Source organism: Scyliorhinus canicula, chromosome 16 (genome assembly GCF_902713615.1).
Source record: "Scyliorhinus canicula chromosome 16, sScyCan1.1, whole genome shotgun sequence".
Lineage (NCBI taxonomy): Eukaryota > Metazoa > Chordata > Chondrichthyes > Carcharhiniformes > Scyliorhinidae > Scyliorhinus > Scyliorhinus canicula.
The window spans coordinates 21,487,854-21,505,627 of NC_052161.1; the positions used below are offsets into that span (position 1 = coordinate 21,487,854).

Here is a 17,774-nt window from a genome sequence, read left to right on the forward strand (position 1 = left end):
TAATGTTTTGAGAGTGTAATTCTTTTTTTTCTGTTTAATTAGGTAGAGCTAATTAAGGGAAATTTACAAAGCGTAGGACTGACTTTCCGCCAAATCCAGGGCAGCGATGGAGATGCAGTGCATGTTAGTGTTGAAACTGTGACCCCTAACTCATCGGCCGCAGCTGCTGACCTCCAAAAGGGAGATCGTCTCATCGCAATTGGAGGTGAGAACATATCCTGTTTATATATTTATCGTGAACACCAGCAAATGAATTCCTATAAATGGAACTTTGCACATTTGCAAAGCTGCTAAACCAGTCTATGTTCATTCTGTGTAGACAGTGTGCCTTGTATCTTGCACCTGAAAATATTGTGTTGCTCTAAACTTTACGATACACTGTTGTTTATCTAATACATTCATATAATTTGGACCAATCTTTGCACAATCGGTAGGTAACCTGCTTGGATTATTTGTTTTCCGTTGTTTTGTAAAATTGACCAGGGCCCTTCAAGTGAAAAGAGCAGGAACCCAAGAGATACTTTAGGCAAAAAAAAATACTGTTGATACTCCAATGGTCAGGGAGCATTTGTGGAGAGAGAAATAGAAATACAAGTTCCGTAAATTGTGCAGAAAAGTTGGGGGGGGGGGGGCAACATTTACGTGAAGAGAAGGGGAGGAGGCGTCTTTTTGAGATCTTGGGTGAGAATGATTTTGAGGTGAAGCCAATGCAACAGGTGTTGTTTTCTGAACATTTACCAATACACCAGGAGGGAATACTGGTACAAAAGGTGAAGCCACACGGGATCGGGGTGAGCTGGCAAGGTGGATACAGAACTGACTCGGTCATAGAAGGCAGAGAGTAGCAATGGAAGGGCTAATTGGAGGGCTGTGACTAGTGGTGTTCCGCTTGAATCAGTGCTGGGACCTTTGCTGTTCGTAGTATATATAAATGATTTGGAAGAAAATGTAACTGGTCTGATTAGTAAGTTTGCAGACGACACAAAGGAAGGTGGAATTGTGGATAATAATGGGGACTGTCAGAGGATACAGCAGGATTTAGATCGTTTGGAGACTGGGCGGAGAGATGGCAGATGGAGTTTAATCCGGACAAATGTGAGGTTATGCATTTTGGAAGGTCTAATGCAGGTAGGGAATATACAGAGAATGGTAGAACCCTCAAGTGTATTGACAGTCAGAGATCTAGGTGTACAGGTCCACAGGTCATGGAAAGGGGCAACACAGGTGGAGAAGGTAGTCAAGAAGGCATACGGCATGCTTGCCTTCATTGGCCGGGGCATTGAGTATAAGAATTGGTAAGTCATGTTGCAGCAGAACCTTAGTTAGGCCACACTTGGAGTATAGTGTTCAATTATGGTCGCCACACTACCAGAAGGATGTGAAGGCTTTAGAGAGGATGAAGAAGAGATTTGCCAGGATGTTGCCTGGCATGGAAGGCATTAGCTATGAGGAGCGGTTGAATAAACTCTGTTTGTTCTCACTGGAACGACGGAGGTTGAGGGGCGACCTGATAGAGGTCTACAAAATTATGAGGGGCATAGATAGAGTGGATAGTCAGAGGCTTTTCCCCAGGGTAGAGCGGTCAATTACTAGGGGGCGTAGGTTTAAGATGCGAGGGGCAAGGTTTAGAGGAGATGTACGAGGCAAGTTTTTTTTTTTTACACAGAAGGTAGTGGGTGCCTGGAACTCGCTACCGGAGCAGGTGGTGGAAGCAGGGACGATAGTGACATTTAAGGGGCATCTTGACAAATACATGAATAGGATGGGAATAGAGGGATACGGACCCAGGAAGTGTTGAAGATTTTAGTTTAGACGGGCAGCATGGTCAGCATGGGCTTGGAGGGCCGAAGGGCGTGTTCCTGTGCTGTACTTTTCTTTGTCTTTGTTTGAGAACATGTGGGATATTGTCTGTTTTCAGCTTAGCGAAATGAGAGGCAGGTTCAGCATACTGGATGTAGTATTATCAAAATACAGAGAATAGAAACGCTGTGACAAAAAGAGGGACAGAATAGGTTTGTAGTCTATATAACTTTCAATCTGGGGTTCGTGCACTGTAGGCCTACAAGGGGATCCATGAAACCATCAGAATTTGTGTGCGCATTTGCAGTCGGCAACACCATAATCCACAGAACAGTGTCTTGAGCATTTTGTATATATGATTACCTTTCCTGTAAGACTTGACTTGCCAGACCATTGTTTCCGTTGCTATATAATAAAAAACATTCTACACTGTTGGCATTGTTTTTCTTCGGGCAGGTGATAATAGTCTTTGGGAAGTTACCAGAGGAAGGCCCTTAGTCTGTGTCAATATTTTCAAAGGATTCATCCATACAGAAAAGCCTGAAATTCTCTGGTTGGGTCAGCAGCACATTATTTCCTTTTGAGCTTGACTGTGGGGGTATCCATTTGAAAGAGCTAATTTAAAAATACTAGGTGAAGAACTTGCCTGAAAAGAAAGATCATAGTTTTGTCAATTTTGTGTCCAGGTTCCTGAGGCCTTGTAATCCATGCTGGGCCACCACTGGTTGAAGCAATTAATAATTGATGACCATAACTTTTGTTCTCATTTCAATTGCTGAGAACAGTGTGGCCACAATTGTGATACAAGTAAAATCAATTAATTCACTAATGTCTTTCGGGGTTGAAATCTCTACCTATCTTGTTTGCACACAATCCTTCTCTCGGACTCTGTAGTTGGTGCTTAGTACCCTGTGAGGTGGCCTTGCAAACCAGCCAGTTGGAAAATCAATAATCAAAACCATACCAATGATGGGACATAATGGAGTGTTGACAATGTTGCTCGATCACAAAACAAATTCTCCAAAAAAAATGCTGTTATGCATATTGTTAACGTCCAGAGGAAATGTGCCTTGGGAACTTAAGCGTACAGAAATCTGAAGGAAGAAACAAAGGCACAAACAACACCGCTTGTTTTTTCTCTAAGTGACTTGATCTTTAAATTGTGCACATCTGGCCTGGTGGCCTGTGCGCGCTCAAGCACAGGAAATGGTATTGACGCACATGACCCCAACCGTGTCACCTATTAGGGCTGTGATGAGACACTTGTCAAAAATAATAAGGAAGAAAAAATATATAAGATAGTATTTTGCTCTTTTTGCAGGTCCTTTTTATTTTTAACCCCATCACTGTGACCAACATATACTCAGATTCACACAAAATATTTATATTGATTTAATTAGCTGAAAGTCTCATTGGGTCATTAAAATCTGGAAATTGCCTCCTTTTATTTTTAAACTATTATGAGTTTGATTTGAAGATCTTCTATTCTTACTGGTGTTTCTCCTCTCGCCTTGTCTGAGGGGATTAACTTTTTCTGGGCTATAGTTGACCAGACTTTCTCCTTTACCACAATATTCACATGTGAGCCTTCTTAAAATGGTTCAGTCACTGAGGAATATTAGAGCCAAGCTCAATCCTGTCCTCAAGTGTTGTGAGCTAACTTGATTATGATAAGTCGTCATAAATTGTTAAATCAAATTTGGTCTTTATTCTTTCTGTATTTGCAGATTCATTTCCCTAAATGGTTTACTGGCAATATTAGTTGAATTGCATTGGAGATATAAACTCTACATCCTTTTTCATGGCAGAGTTAAATAATTACCTTCACTTCCTTGAATTCTTAAACAGTTTTGTTTTAAATAAACACTGTTGAAAGTTCCTTATTTCAAATTTGGATCGTACACTATTCCAGTGGAAATGCTGCAGAGATTCAGATTGGCAACCTAGTCACTCATCACTCAAGACTGACTATTATTTTCATGATATGAATGATGCCTCAGCACCTATGTTGGAACATTGAGGGTGAGGAGGTGGGAGAAGTCTGTCGTGTATACTCACAAGAGAAGATTTTATGTGGAGGTCAATAGGCTTCAATTAGATCCCATTATAACGACAATATTGGAGCAAGCCAAGTGTACAACTACCAAATATACTTCTGAGGCCTTGCCTGTAAGTAGGTTGCCAAAAATGGTGTATTTTACACCATGAAGAAAGGAAAAGGCAGTACCTTGCAATAGGTCCTTTATCCACCTGACTTTAGCATGCTATCATTAATGGGACGGATTTTAAAGGTTGATTTGCCCTCTGTTTATGTGGTTGTGCCCCACTGCCAGTGCTTTCAAACAAATCACTGGTTTGATGTAGAAAATTGCTCTTTTGTTTAAAAAAAAATAAATGTATGCAGCTCCATTCACCACATGAAGGGAACTCAATTCAATTCAATTTCCATTACAATGGATCTTGTCAGTTTATTGGCCAATATGGGAGTTATTGTGGAGCAGGTGCCACCATGAAATAATAGTGTCCGTGAATTTTATTTGTAGTTCTGCCTTATTCTGAGTACAAATTGAAAGTTAGCATCTCAAAATGGCAGTGATTCAGAATCCTGCCTTTTTCTTAAAAAAACAGAATAATCTTCACATCCATAATTGAAAGCATAAAGTAGAACATTTCAAATCAAATATAACTTCAGTATACCTTTAATGGTGGCTGCATCAGTACATGCTGTAATTTTCTTCTGCTTTCTGTGCAGAACACAACAACGTGGTCTATGGTAACGTTTAGAATATACATTCTATATTCTTGATTAAATATACAGTAAAAGAAATAGACCTGAGCTCACCTTTTATATTTCCTACACTGTTCCCACTCACCCATGTACTTGCTGACCTATATTGACTTGCATTCAAGCAAACTATTGATTTTAAAACTCTCATCCTTGTTTTTGAATCTCCCCATGGCCTTGCCCACTGCCTATCTCAGTAACCTCCACCTTCTGGAATGTCTACCATCTTCCGATTCTGGCCTCTTCTGCATCACCAATTTTAACTTTACCCCATTGGTTGCCATGCCTTCAGTTAACTAGGCCTCAGGCTCTGGAATACCCTTCCTGTGCCTTGCTGCCTCTCCACCTTGCTTTCCACCTTTAAGCCACTCCTTCAACCCTACATCTTTGACCAAGCTTTTCATGATCTGACCAAATATCTCCTCAAGTCGGCATTGTACTTCATTTTATAATAGTCCTGTGGAGCACCGATGCATGTTTTATCATGCTAACGGCACAATATTAGTTATTTTAATTATTGTACTTTTCAGTAGCCCCATTATCTGTCGTAACTGCATTATCTTTCATAGCTATGTGATATGTCATGGCGCTGTGATACATACATATATAATATTCTTTGTTGATGTCACAAGTAGGCTTACATTAACACTGCAATGAAGATACTGTGAAAAATATATTTAGTCAACATTGTAGTTTTCTGTTCCTTTACAATGCATTTTGCAACATAACATAACATGTGATCTTCACTGCACAACACGGAGAGCAGTGGGATGCAACCTCTTAATTGTTTAGCCACAGAATGACAAGTGGTGGTCAGGCATCAAGGAAGATGTCAATGTTGGTAGGATAGGTGGCATAGTAGTTAGCACTGCTGCCTCACAGTGCCAGGGACCCAGATTCAATTCCAGTCTTGGGTGACTCTCTGTGTGGATTTTGCATTTTCTCTCTGTATCTGCGTGGGTTTCCTCTGGGTTCTCTGGTTTCCTCCCACAGTCCAAAGATATGCAGGTTAGGTGGATTGGGTGCCCTTGGGTAGGGTGTACTTTCAGAGGGTTGGTACAGACTCGCTGGGCAAATGGCTCCCTTCTGTACTGTAGGGATTCTACCTGAGTTTTGGCAGCTAAATTACTGGAGATGCTTTTCTTTCTTCTTTCATGAGATGTGGGTGTGACTGGCAAAACAAGCATTTTTTTGTCCATCCCTAATTGCTCTTGAACTGACCTTGCTAGGCCATTCCAGAGGGCAGTTAAGAGTCAACCACATTGCTGTGAGTGTGGAGTTACATGCAGTCCAGTCCAGGTAAGGCTGGCCGATTTCCTTTCCGAAAGGGCATTCCTAAAATACATTAGCGAATTAGATGGGTTTTTGCAACAATCAATGATAATTTCATGGTCACCATCACTGAGACGAACTTTATATTCTAGATTTAGAATCATAGAATTTACAGTACAGAAGGAGGCCATTCTGCTCATTGAGTCTGCACGGACCTTGGAAAGAGCACCAATTTATTAACTGAATTCAAATTCCACCAGCTGCCATGATGGGATTTGAACCCATGTCCCCAGAGCATTAGTCTGGATCTTTGGATTACTAGTCCAGCAACATTACCACTATGCCACTATCTCCCTGTTCATCCAGTCAGAGTCGATGGAGAGTCAAGAAAAATAACGATAAGATGGTTCAGCTTACCGATAAGGGTTCATGTAGTACTGAGCCACACGGTCCAGATCAGCTGTTGGTCTGTGCTAAATTGTAGATGGGCAGATGACCTGGACTGGACTAGGGTGTAAGCAAAAAAATGAGCAATGATTCCCATTTCGACTCACGATCTGTTACCTCCTGTTGGAAAGTGTACATGGACACAGTTCAAGATCAGGCGAAGATGTGCTGCTACCTTTCTTCCCCTCCTGCTGGCATTATCTGCCAGCGCTGATCCCCACAACTTACATCAGGCCACTTAAATACACTAGAAGAATACTATCCATGCCTCTTCAGCATAGTTTTCACATTGTTCAGGAATCAGACTCCTGGCTGTTGTTTTCTCCTCTCCCCTAGTTTGAGGGGCACGGAAATCAATTCTTCTACTCCCACCTATTTCTAAATCTGCATTCAGTGCTGATCAGGGTTTGAATTTGGGATCGTAGCTGATATCACGGCACAAAACGAACTTGCGTACTGGTCCGTCATTTATTCATGATTAATTAATCTCTGTTACACAACTTATTCTTGTTTAAGCTTAAACGGTTAGAGCAGTAAATGGCATTTCATTGATTTTAACTTGATAAAGTTCACATGATAATTACAATGAATCTAATTCCTGGACAAACAACTTTACTGTGATGCACTGTATCCATAAAAAGACATGACACAAAACAGGATATTCAAAGGTGAGAGCTGGATGTGAGAAACAAAGGTCATTTTAGTATTTGACTACACAATTCTAGCCTGAATCCCTGAGAGCAAAATTCCTTAGAAAAATAAACAAGTTTGGAAAGTGTCCAGAGGTAGATTAAGTCAACTTGTACCTGTGTACAATTCAGTTTGTGCTTCACATTATAAACGATCTCTGATTTATAAAAGATTGAAAATACTAATCTTATAACGTGGACGCAATTATTGCTCTGCTTTTATGCTAATGGTTTGACTCAGTTACTTGTTCAGTAATTAGATCCAGTGTAATTATGATGTGAACTTCATCAGGCTAAAATCAATTAAATGTCATTTAACTACTATAAACGTTAAGCTTAAAAACAGCGGCCAGTTGAGCAAGGGACCTGAATTAACCTCCTGGCAAAACGATTAACCCTGGGTGCTTCAGCATTCTAAACAATTGGAATTATATTTTAATCCTGCTCCCTCCAAACCAGTTTCATCGATTATCTATTGTAAGCAGAAAAAAGATTGTTCTTCATAATCTCTTGATTTTTGAAGGGAATTATGCTAGTGAGCCTTTTTAAGACATCGTACAGCACGTGTAATGGAAACAATTTTCATTCAGTATTAAATCGAAACAGGTTTCTATACAATTGTGCAGCAACTAATGTTAAAATGGAAGCTGACTTCCTTTTTGATCTTTAAAACTTTAAAATGACAACAGGATCCCAGCTATCAGAGAACTCGGGCAGGTAATTTGATTTATAAATGAGCGAAGATTTTGGGTACTAATTAAATTACTAGTTATTTGAAGTACTGCAGAGGTGCCCTATATGCAAGACCCCAGTCTATGTCTCTCAGGCCCGAGAATAGTTTCAATTGGTGGCAAGTGTTAAAAGCTTACAAGTAAATGCATACCATAAATGGCTGAACCATCAAAGAACGTTGTCCTAAGAGTAGTTCTGATTGTTTAAAAGCACTGACAAGTAGGTAAGAAGTGAACAAGTTCAGATTTCAATAGCCAACTGCTGTCAAAAGCAAATGGATTTTCAGATCTTACCTTTAAAGAGAGGATATTCAGTATCTATTTCAGTCCATCCATAGTTATTGCTTCCATGCTTTAAGTTGCCTTTGTCCCGTGAAATGTCTACGAGGTGCATCACGTAAATTACCTCCCACGTAATCATTTAGAGGTTTAGACATAATTCTTTGCAGTAGTTTTCAGTTTCCAGACCTTTTTTTGTGAAACAGTTTATACATTGTGTATGTCAGGTTCACAGTGTTAATGTAGTCTGCTGGAAGGCATTCTTGAATAGTTCTTCATACTTGTCAGGGGAATTGGATATTCTGAATTCTCCCTCAGTGTATCTGAACAGGTGCTGGAGTGAGGCAACATGGGGATTTTCACTTCATGTAGTGTTAATGTAAGCCTACTTGTAACACTAATAAAGTATTGTTGTACAGTATTACTTTCCACTGCACCTCGTAGCTGCCTTATTTAAATAAGTCAATTTATTTTAGCCTTAAAGTTAACAATTTGATGGATGCTATTCGCTACCTTTTGCATCAGACAGATAAAATCATTGAACACACCACATCGTCTCTGATATCAGAGATGAGCAATGGTTGTTAGGTCTGTGGAACATTGTCCCATTCATGACAGGCATACAAGTGCAGTGATAAAGCCCAAAAAACACAGAAATAAGCCATTGACCCACTGGAGCCTGGCCTGCCGTTTAGTTAGATCGTGTCTCAACCCAATAAATGCACCTTTATTCCATATTCCCTGATGCCCTTAGCTGACAAAAATCTATATATCTCATTCTTAAAAAGGTCAATTAGCCCAGCATCCATTGCCTTTATTTAGACTAAGATCATGTTTTCCCCTGTTATTTGTTTTAAGAAGTGCTTCCTAATTGTCTAATTTAAAGATTTTTTCCTTCTTGTTCTGAATTCCCTGCTATATAATATAGTTATCTGTATCAATCCAATAGAATCCTCTAATAATTTTAAATACTTTGATTAACTCAACCTTCTAAACTCGAGTAAATACAAATCAAGCTTATGCAACCCCTCTCCTCATGACTTAATCTTTTAAGGCCTAATATTCTGGTGGATCTTCACTGTACCCCTTCCAAGGTAATGTATCCTCCAAGGCTTGCTGTCCAAACTGAGAGCAGAACCCCAAATGGACTTGAGAACCTGTGGGTTGGCTAGGGACAGGGTTCTGGCTGACAACAGTCAGTGATTGGTTCCTGCGGGATGCTTTTGGGAGAGCTGGTCAGACGTGATTAGACCTTTATTGTATCGTTGAAATGATCTTGAATCAACAAAGAAAGTAGTCAGCCTTGCCATGAAAAACTCTCTCAAACCTAGAAGGAAGAAGCATCGAAGCAAAAGTACAACAGAGATCTTTTGTCACATTCTACCCCCCCCCCCCCCCCCCCCCCCATTAACCTTTCCCTCTATTTTTGTGGGTGCAAGAGTGGGGTGAGTTGGAAAGAGGGGGGATGTTGGGTATGGGGTATTAGGAAGCCAGTTACATTTTTGTCAGTTTAATTATATTACTGTTAAATAATAAAAGGTTAGTTGTGTTAAATTTACAAACTTGATGACTGCAGTTTATTGGGCTCAGCCAAGGTCCTCAGGTATTTTAATATAATATCTTATTTCACTTGTGTTGCGATTCCAAGTCAAGTGTGGCTGGAATTGACCGTGCACTAGCCCAGGGGCTGGTCAAAACCTTTTGGTTTTTTTTGTGCCTGTGCACTTGCATATAGTGATGTGTGTGCCTGGACACCTAAATACTTTGCTCCTCCCCAGCTTCTAGTCTTTCACCATTTTTAAAATATTCCTATTTGGTGTTCTCAGATTCATAATGGGTGACCTGAAGCTTCCCTACATTAAATTTGATCTGCTGTAGTTTTACCCCCTCATTAACTTGTGTCCTTTTTTTTATAACCTATAACTTCTTCCACATGTCTCACTGCTTCCGAATTCAGTGTCAACTGCAAACTTGAATGTGGATCTCTCCACTCCTTCCAGGTTATATGCTGAGAAGCTGAATCTCCATTATATCCTGGGAACGACCACTTGTCACATCTCACCAATTAGAGAACAAACCCTTTATCTCTACGCACTGTCTCCTACCTCCCAACTAATCATCCACATCACACAGTAATGTAGCAGTAAGTAAAGTCGCCACAGTCCCAGGTGACCAAAGGCTGCTTTCCTCTTTGAGGGGGAGAGCTGACTTGGTGGTGATTTAACCTGAAGATCGCCACACCTCAAGTGAGGAGCAAAGTTGAGAAGGCGGGGCCTTCATGAAAAACCTCAACTGGTACAGGAATTGAACCCACGCTGCAGCCCTTGTTCTGCATCACAAACCAGCCAACTGAGCTAAACGTGTTCCCGGTAGCAAGTCCTGCTTTAACAGCAATACTGCCCTGAAAAAAATCGTGGTGGTTTTCAAGACCTCTGGCATCAGAAGATATAAATCATGCACTTTGACGGTAAAACTAACTGCAACATGCACCGAATAATTACAAATGGAAAGAGTGGAAAGATTCATCAGCTTGTTTATTAGAGAGCCAATGTCTTTCTAATGCAACCCCTATTTTCCATTCTTGCTATCATGTTTGTGATTTCATTGCATTAAATTGACAGTGCACCAACACTTCGATAGAATTATTTCACTACTAGTGACCATAAGTGACTTTTGTGCACGACAAACTCCATATTGTAAACTCATCATTTTGGTTAAAACCTCTCCATGATAATAAGCAAGCTGCTTCATGTTTCTAGAGGACATTGAATAAAGACATCAAAAGGACATCAAATATTAAAATGCGATACTAGTGGGACTCCTGGAGTACTTCTTAGCTTAGCCTGGAAGATCTGCTGTTTTATAATAACAGCCAGTTATAGACTATTTAATGCACATTGAATATGCTGCTATGGCAACTATGTTGACTTCTTTAGTTTCATATAGAATTCTCACCAATTGTTTTGCTCACCTTTTTGTTAATATTTGGACCTTCCTGCTGTTTTAGTTACATTTATATGTACACTTGTAATAAATCACTATGCTTTACTTCTAACGCCTTTGAATGGACAATTTCCCAAAGTCATTTTTATTGATTTATGTTCAATTTTAGCTCCCATCAATAACTGACGGCTAGGATGTACTCTCATTTGTTTTAGAAAAGTTTTGCAGAAGATTACCATTGTGCTGTTCTTAAAACCCACAAGGAAAATCTGGGGTTGGAATGAAAATATTTCTATTTTGCAGAACATGATGAAGGAACAAAAGTCTAGACAAATTGTCGGACAGTTCACTTTGCCAAAGACATTTGGTAGAATGGGCACGTATTTATAAAACATCAAAAAAAATATTGGAAATCCTGAGCACTGGATTTGCAATAGGCACATCTAAAGCTAACTCAATTGAAGTTAAGAAATGTAGAACACACTTTAATAATAATATATTATTATTATTATTACCTATATAATCAACATCACATTAAATTTCCTGCAGTGTGCTCATGAAAAGAGGGTTCAAGTTCGGACCTTTTGATTAAACTGATTGAAACTGAAAGTCAAGGTTATTGTTCCTACTTGCTAATATACTGTAATAGTAAGTGATTGACATTTACCCCAGCAGCTTGAGCATATTGCAGTCCGGCTCAATGGAAGTAGACTGGAAATCATTAACGGTAGAAGAGCATTATTAGATAATACAGGAGGTATTATTCCTCTACAAAGTGCATGCATGTCTTCCTTTTAAGACTGTAATGACCAACTACTTTAAAAGTAGTTAAACATTCTTTTAAAGATTAATTATTACCGAGTTTATTTATTACAAGAAATCTGGTTTTGTTAGTTCAAAGAAATAAATTAAGAATTTGCATTTACATGATGTCTTTTGTGTCCATGGGATATCTCAGTAGATGAAAATAGTCATTGCCGATCTACAAACATTGAGCAGCAAACCGATCATCTGTTTTGGTGGTTTTGTTGAGGGATTTTGATGAGAGCTCTGGAGAACATGCTCACTCTTCAGATAGTGCAGAGATCTTTTAGGTATACGTCAGAGCAGGAAGACGGTGTCACAATTTATGACATTGCAGCTTTGGAAATTTGTTTCCCTGCAAACTTATTCTATACATTACAAATTATTATAATGTATACTAACTGCAGTGGAATGAATGGAAAATGCATACATATGAATATTTTTTAAATGTTTATTTTTATTCTTCTCTACAAACTTGGATTCTGGAGCATTTTGAGCATTTACACTTACAGGTGGCTGAGATGTGAAAGAACTGTTTCCATTGTGCACTGGGTTTTCAGAAATTGTATTGCATTTGATGTAATTTAGATTGGTGTACCTCTGAGCAGGGTGATGGTATTTCAGGTGCATTGTACTAAACAGACTGGCAGGAGCCCACTGTTTATCTCAGTCACGTTATGCCTGCCCATCACCATTTTCTTCCCCTCCTGACCATCATCACTGCTCCCCCCCCCCCCCCCCCCCCCCCCCCTTCCTCATTGCCCCACCCCTTTGATAGTTCCATAGAAAACTCGTAGTGTTGTCTCCCAAGGTTTTGTTTCCCTCACTGGCTGCCTCTATGTTCTGTCAAATGCATGCTATTCCTTCTTTAACAATTATTTTCTCGGTTTAAAATGTATTCGGTGAATAAAGTTAGAGATTAATATTTCTGTGTGCATGCACTGAAAACACTTTTTCAGTATAGTGTTTATGTCTCAGATTGTGGGGAGGAAAGAATGTTTGGTACCTGAGATTGGGGGGAGGAAAGAAAGTTTGGTAGCTGAGATTGAGGGGGAGGAAAGAAAGTTTGGTAGCTGAGAGAAAAAGTATGTGAGAATTTATAGTTGAAAGTAATTTTGTAGATCCTCTTGCAGCTACAAGCAACACTAGAAGAAATAGGAACAGGAGTGGGCCGTTTGGCCTCTCGAGCCTGCTCTGCCATTCAATAAGATCATGGCTGATCCGACATTCCTCACGTCCACTTTCCTGCCCTTTCCCCATAATCCTTGATTCCCTTATTGATCAAGAATCTATCATGGCCTTAAATATGCACAAGGACTCTGCCGTCACAGCTCTCTGTGACAAGGTGTTCCCAAGAATCTCAACCCTCTGAGAGAAGAAATTCCTCTCATCTCATTAAATTGACACCCCTTAATTCTGAGACTGGAGACTGACCCTCTGCTCTTAGACTCTCCCATGAGGGGAAACATCCTCTCAGCATTTAACCTGTCAAGCACCTTAAGAATCCTTTATGTTTGATTGAGATCACCTCTCATTCTTCTGAATCCCAATGAGTAGATTCCCAACCTGTTTAACCATTACACATAAGCCAATCCCTCCATACCACAGATCATCCTAGAGAACCTTCTCAGAACCACCAATGAAATAATATTTTTCCTGAAATAAGGGGACCAAAACTACTCTCGGTGCTCCAGATGTGATCTCACCAGTATCATGTACAGTTGCAGCAAGACTTCCCGACTCTTATACTCCAATTCCCTTGAAATAAGGGCCAACATTCCATTAGCCTTCCTGATTACTGCTACATCTGTGTGCTAGCTTTTCTCTGTTTCGTACACAAGTACCCACAAGCAAGACCATAAGACATAGAAACCCATCGAGTCCATTCCATCATGGCTGATAGTTTTCTCATCCCCATTCTCCTGCCTTCTCCCCATAACCCCTGATCCCCTTATTAATCAAGAACCTATCTATCTCTGTCTTAAAGACACTCATTGATTTGGCCTCCACAGCCTTCTGCGGCAAAGAGTTCCACAGATTCACCACCCTCTGGCGGAAGAAATTCCTCCTCATCTCTGTTTTGAAAAATCGTCCCTTCAGTCTGAGGTTGTGCCCTCGGGTTCTAGTTTCTCCGACTAGTGGAAACATCCTCACCATGATCACTCTATCTCGGCCTCTCAATATTCATAAGTTTCAATATTCATAAGTTTCAATGAGATTCCCCCCCCCTCATTCTTCTAAACTCCATAGAGTACAAACCCAGAATTCTCAACCGTTCCTCATATGCCGAGCTGTTCATTCCAGGGATCATTGTTGTGAACCTCTTCTGGACCCTTCCCAAGGCCAGTACATCTTTCCTTAGATACAGGGCCTAAAACTGCTCACAATACTCCAAATGGGGTCTGACCGGAGCCTTGTACAGCCTCAGAAGTACATCCCAGGTCTTGTATTCTAGCCCTCTTGACATGAATGCTAACATTGCATTTGACTTCCTAACTGCCAACTGTACCTGCACGTTAACCTTAAGAGAATCGTGAACAAGACTCCCAAGTCCCTTTGTGCATCGATTTCCTAAGCATTTGCCCATTTAGAAAATGGTCTATGCCTTCTAAAGTGCATAACCTCACACTTTAACAGTCTCCGATGCGGCACCTTGTCAAAGGCATTTTGGAAATCGAAATAAACCATGTCCACTGGTTCTCCTTTCTTTGTTACCTCCTCAAAGAACTCTAACAGATTTGTCAGACGTGGCCTCCCTTTGACAAAGCTGTGCTGACTCAGTGCAATTTTACCATGCACTTCCAAGTACTCCGTGATCTCATCTTTAATAACAGATTCTAAAATCTTACCAATGACCGAAGTCAGGCTAACCGGTCTATAATTTCTCCTCCCTCCCGCCTTGAACAGCGGCGTTATATTAGCCACTTTCCAGTCCTCTGGGACCCTTCCTGCCTCCAGAGATTCCTGAAAGGTCTCCACCAATGCCTTGACAATCTCCTCAGCTATCTCTTTTAGAGCCCATCCAGTCCATGTAATTTATCCACCTTCAGACCTTTCAGTTTCCTGAGAACCTTCTCCTTATTAATGGTCAATATACTCACCTCGGCCCCCTGATTCTCCTGGAGCTCTGGCATTCCACTGGTGTCTTCCACCCTGACGCCTGATGCAAAGTAACTATTCAGTTCCTCTGCCATTTCTTTGTTTCCTATTATTACTTCTCCAGCCACATTTTCCTGTGGACCCTCTCTTACTTTTTTTATATTGAAACAAACTTCCTATCTCCTTTTATAAAGCTAGCTAGCTTACACTCATATTTCATCTTCTCTCCCCATATTGCTTTTTAGTTGTCTTCTGCTCGCTTTTAAAGGCTTCCCAATCCTCTGGCTTCCCACTAATCCTCTCCACTTTGTCTGCTTTTTCTTTTTTTTCTGCTGTCCTTGACTTCCTTCGTCTGCCATGGATGCTTTGTCCTCCCCTTAGCATGTTTCCTCCTTGGGATGAATTTCTGTTGTGCCTCCCGAATACCCCCCAAAACTCCTGCCATTGCTGTTCCACCATCTTCCCTGCTTGGCTCCTTTTCCAATCAACTCTGGCCACCTCCTCCCTCATGTCTTTGAAGTTACATCTGATTGCAGCTTCTCCCTCTCAAACTGCAGGGTAAATTCTATTGTGGTCACTGCTTCCGAAGGATTTCTTTACCTTCAGTTCCCTAATCGAGTCTGCCTCTCTGCACATCACCAAATCCAGAATTGCCTGTTCCCTAGTGGGCTCTGTCGCAAGCTGCTCCAAAAAAAACATCTTAGACATTCCACAAATTCCTTTTCTTGGGATCCACTATCAACCTGATTTTCCCAGTCCACCTGCACATTGAAATCCCCCATGATTGTTGTGATATTTCCTTTTTAACATGCCTTTTCTGTCTCCTGATTTATTTTCTGTCCCACATCCTGACTAATGCTCGGAGGCCTGTACGTAACTCCCATCAGAGTCTTTTTACCTTTGTGGTTCCTCAACTCTACCCACAGAGATTCTATGACTTCTGATCCTATATCACTATGTGGGCAGCATGGTAGCATAGTAGTTAGCACAGTTGCTTCACAGTTCCAGGGTCCCAGGTTCGATTCCCAGCTGGATCACTCTCTGTGTGGAGTCTGCACGTTCTCCCTGTGTCTGCGTGGGTTTCCTCCAGGTGCTCCGGTTTCCTCCCACAGTCGAAAGATGTGCAGGTTAGGTGGATTGGCCATGATTAATTGCCCTTAGTGTCCAAAAAATGTTAAGTGGGGGTTACTGGGTTATGGGGATAGGGTAGATACGTGGGCTTCAGTAGGGTGCTCTTTGTAAAGGCCGGTGCAGACTCGGTGCAGAATGGCCTCCTTCTGCACTGTAAATTCTATGATCACTCCTTGCTATGGATTTAACTTAATTCCTTACTAACAATGCAACCCCGCCCCCTTTGCCCATCTGCATGTATTTTCGGTAGAACACATATCATTGGCTATTTAGATCCCAGCCCTGATGTTGTTCTCTTATTTTGGTTCTCTATTTCCCCTTCAGTTATTACACCTTCCAAGCTCACATTCTGGTTCCCACCCCCCCTGTCACCCAAGTGACTCTTGCAAACCTCCCAGCCAGGATATCAGTGCCCCTCCAGTTTAGATGTAACCCGTCCTTCTTGTGCAGGTCCCACCTGCTCCAGAAGAGATGCCAATGGTCCAGAAATCTGAAACCCTCCCTCCTTTAGCCACATGTTTAGCTGCGCATTCCTCTTATTTCTAGCCTCACTGGCACGTGGCACAGGGGATAATCCTGAGATTACAACCCTAGAGGTCCTGCTTTTTAGATTACTTCCTAACTCCCTGAACTCCTTCTGCAGGATCTCATCACTCTTCCTGCCTATGTCGTTTGTACCTGTATGTACTACGACCCCTGGCTGTTCACCCTCCCCCTTCAGGATGTCCTCTGTTCGTTCAGTGAGTCAAAGAACAAAGGAAAGTACAGCACAGGAACAGGCCCTTCGGCCCTCCAAGCCCATGCCGACCATGCTGCCCGTCTAACCTAAAATCGTCAACACTTCCTGGGTCCATATCCCTCTATTCCCATCCTATTCATGTATTTGTCAAGATGGCCCTTAAACGTCATTATCGTCCCTGCTTCCACCACCTCCTCCGGGAGCGAGTTCCAGGCACCCACTACCCTCTGTGTAAAAAAAAAAAAAAAAAAAACTTGCCTTGTACATCTCCTCTAAACCTTGCCCCTCCCTTTGTGTTGCAGCTTTCTGCAGTTTTTCTCCATTTAAATAATACTTGTCTTTTGTTCTCTCTTTCAAAATGCACAACTTCACCTTTTCCCACATTATACTCCATTTGCAAACTTTTTGCCCACTTACTTAACCTATCAATATATCTTTGTAAACAGTTTGTATCCCTCTTGCAACTTGCCTTTCCATTTATTTTTGTGCCATCTGCAAATTTGGCTGCAGTACATACGCTTCCTTTCTCCAAGTGATTAATATATGTTGTAGACAGTTGCAGCCCCAGCACCAAACCATGTGGAACCCCACTGATTACAGGTCGCCAACTTGGGGGGGGAAAAACCTTAACCCCACTCGCTGTTTCCTGTCCATTAGCCAATTCTCTATCCATGCCAATATACCAACTCCAACACCACGGGCTCATCATATGACTTAACCTTTTGTGAGGTACCTTGTCAACTGCCTTCTGGAAGTCTAAATACAACACATCGACTGGTTCCCCTCTATCTACTCTGTTTTCGACAGACTCAAAAAAACTCTTAATAAATTAGTCAGACATGATTTCCCTTTCATGAAGCCGTGCTGACTCCGCTTCATTAGATTATGCTTTTCCAAATGTGCTGCAATCATTTCCTTAATAATTGATTCCAACATTTTGCCAACAAAAGATGTTAGGCTAATGGACCTATAGTTACCTGCCTTTTGCCTCCCTCTCTTTTTTTGTATAAGAGTACTCTGTTAACAGTTTTTGAAAAATTACAACTCATGTATCC

The 17,774-nt window shown here is 41.1% G+C and overlaps 1 protein-coding gene across 1 annotated transcript in view; it reads left to right on the forward strand.

Annotated features, from left to right (window-relative positions):
* Positions 1 to 17,774, forward strand: part of pdzd8 (PDZ domain containing 8) — a 239,125-nt gene that overhangs the window by 217,565 nt on the left and 3,786 nt on the right. Inside the window, exon 4 of the mRNA XM_038821436.1 lies at positions 43 to 205. Coding sequence (XP_038677364.1) covers positions 43 to 205 — 163 coding nt within the window. The remainder of the gene's footprint in view (positions 1 to 42; positions 206 to 17,774) is intronic.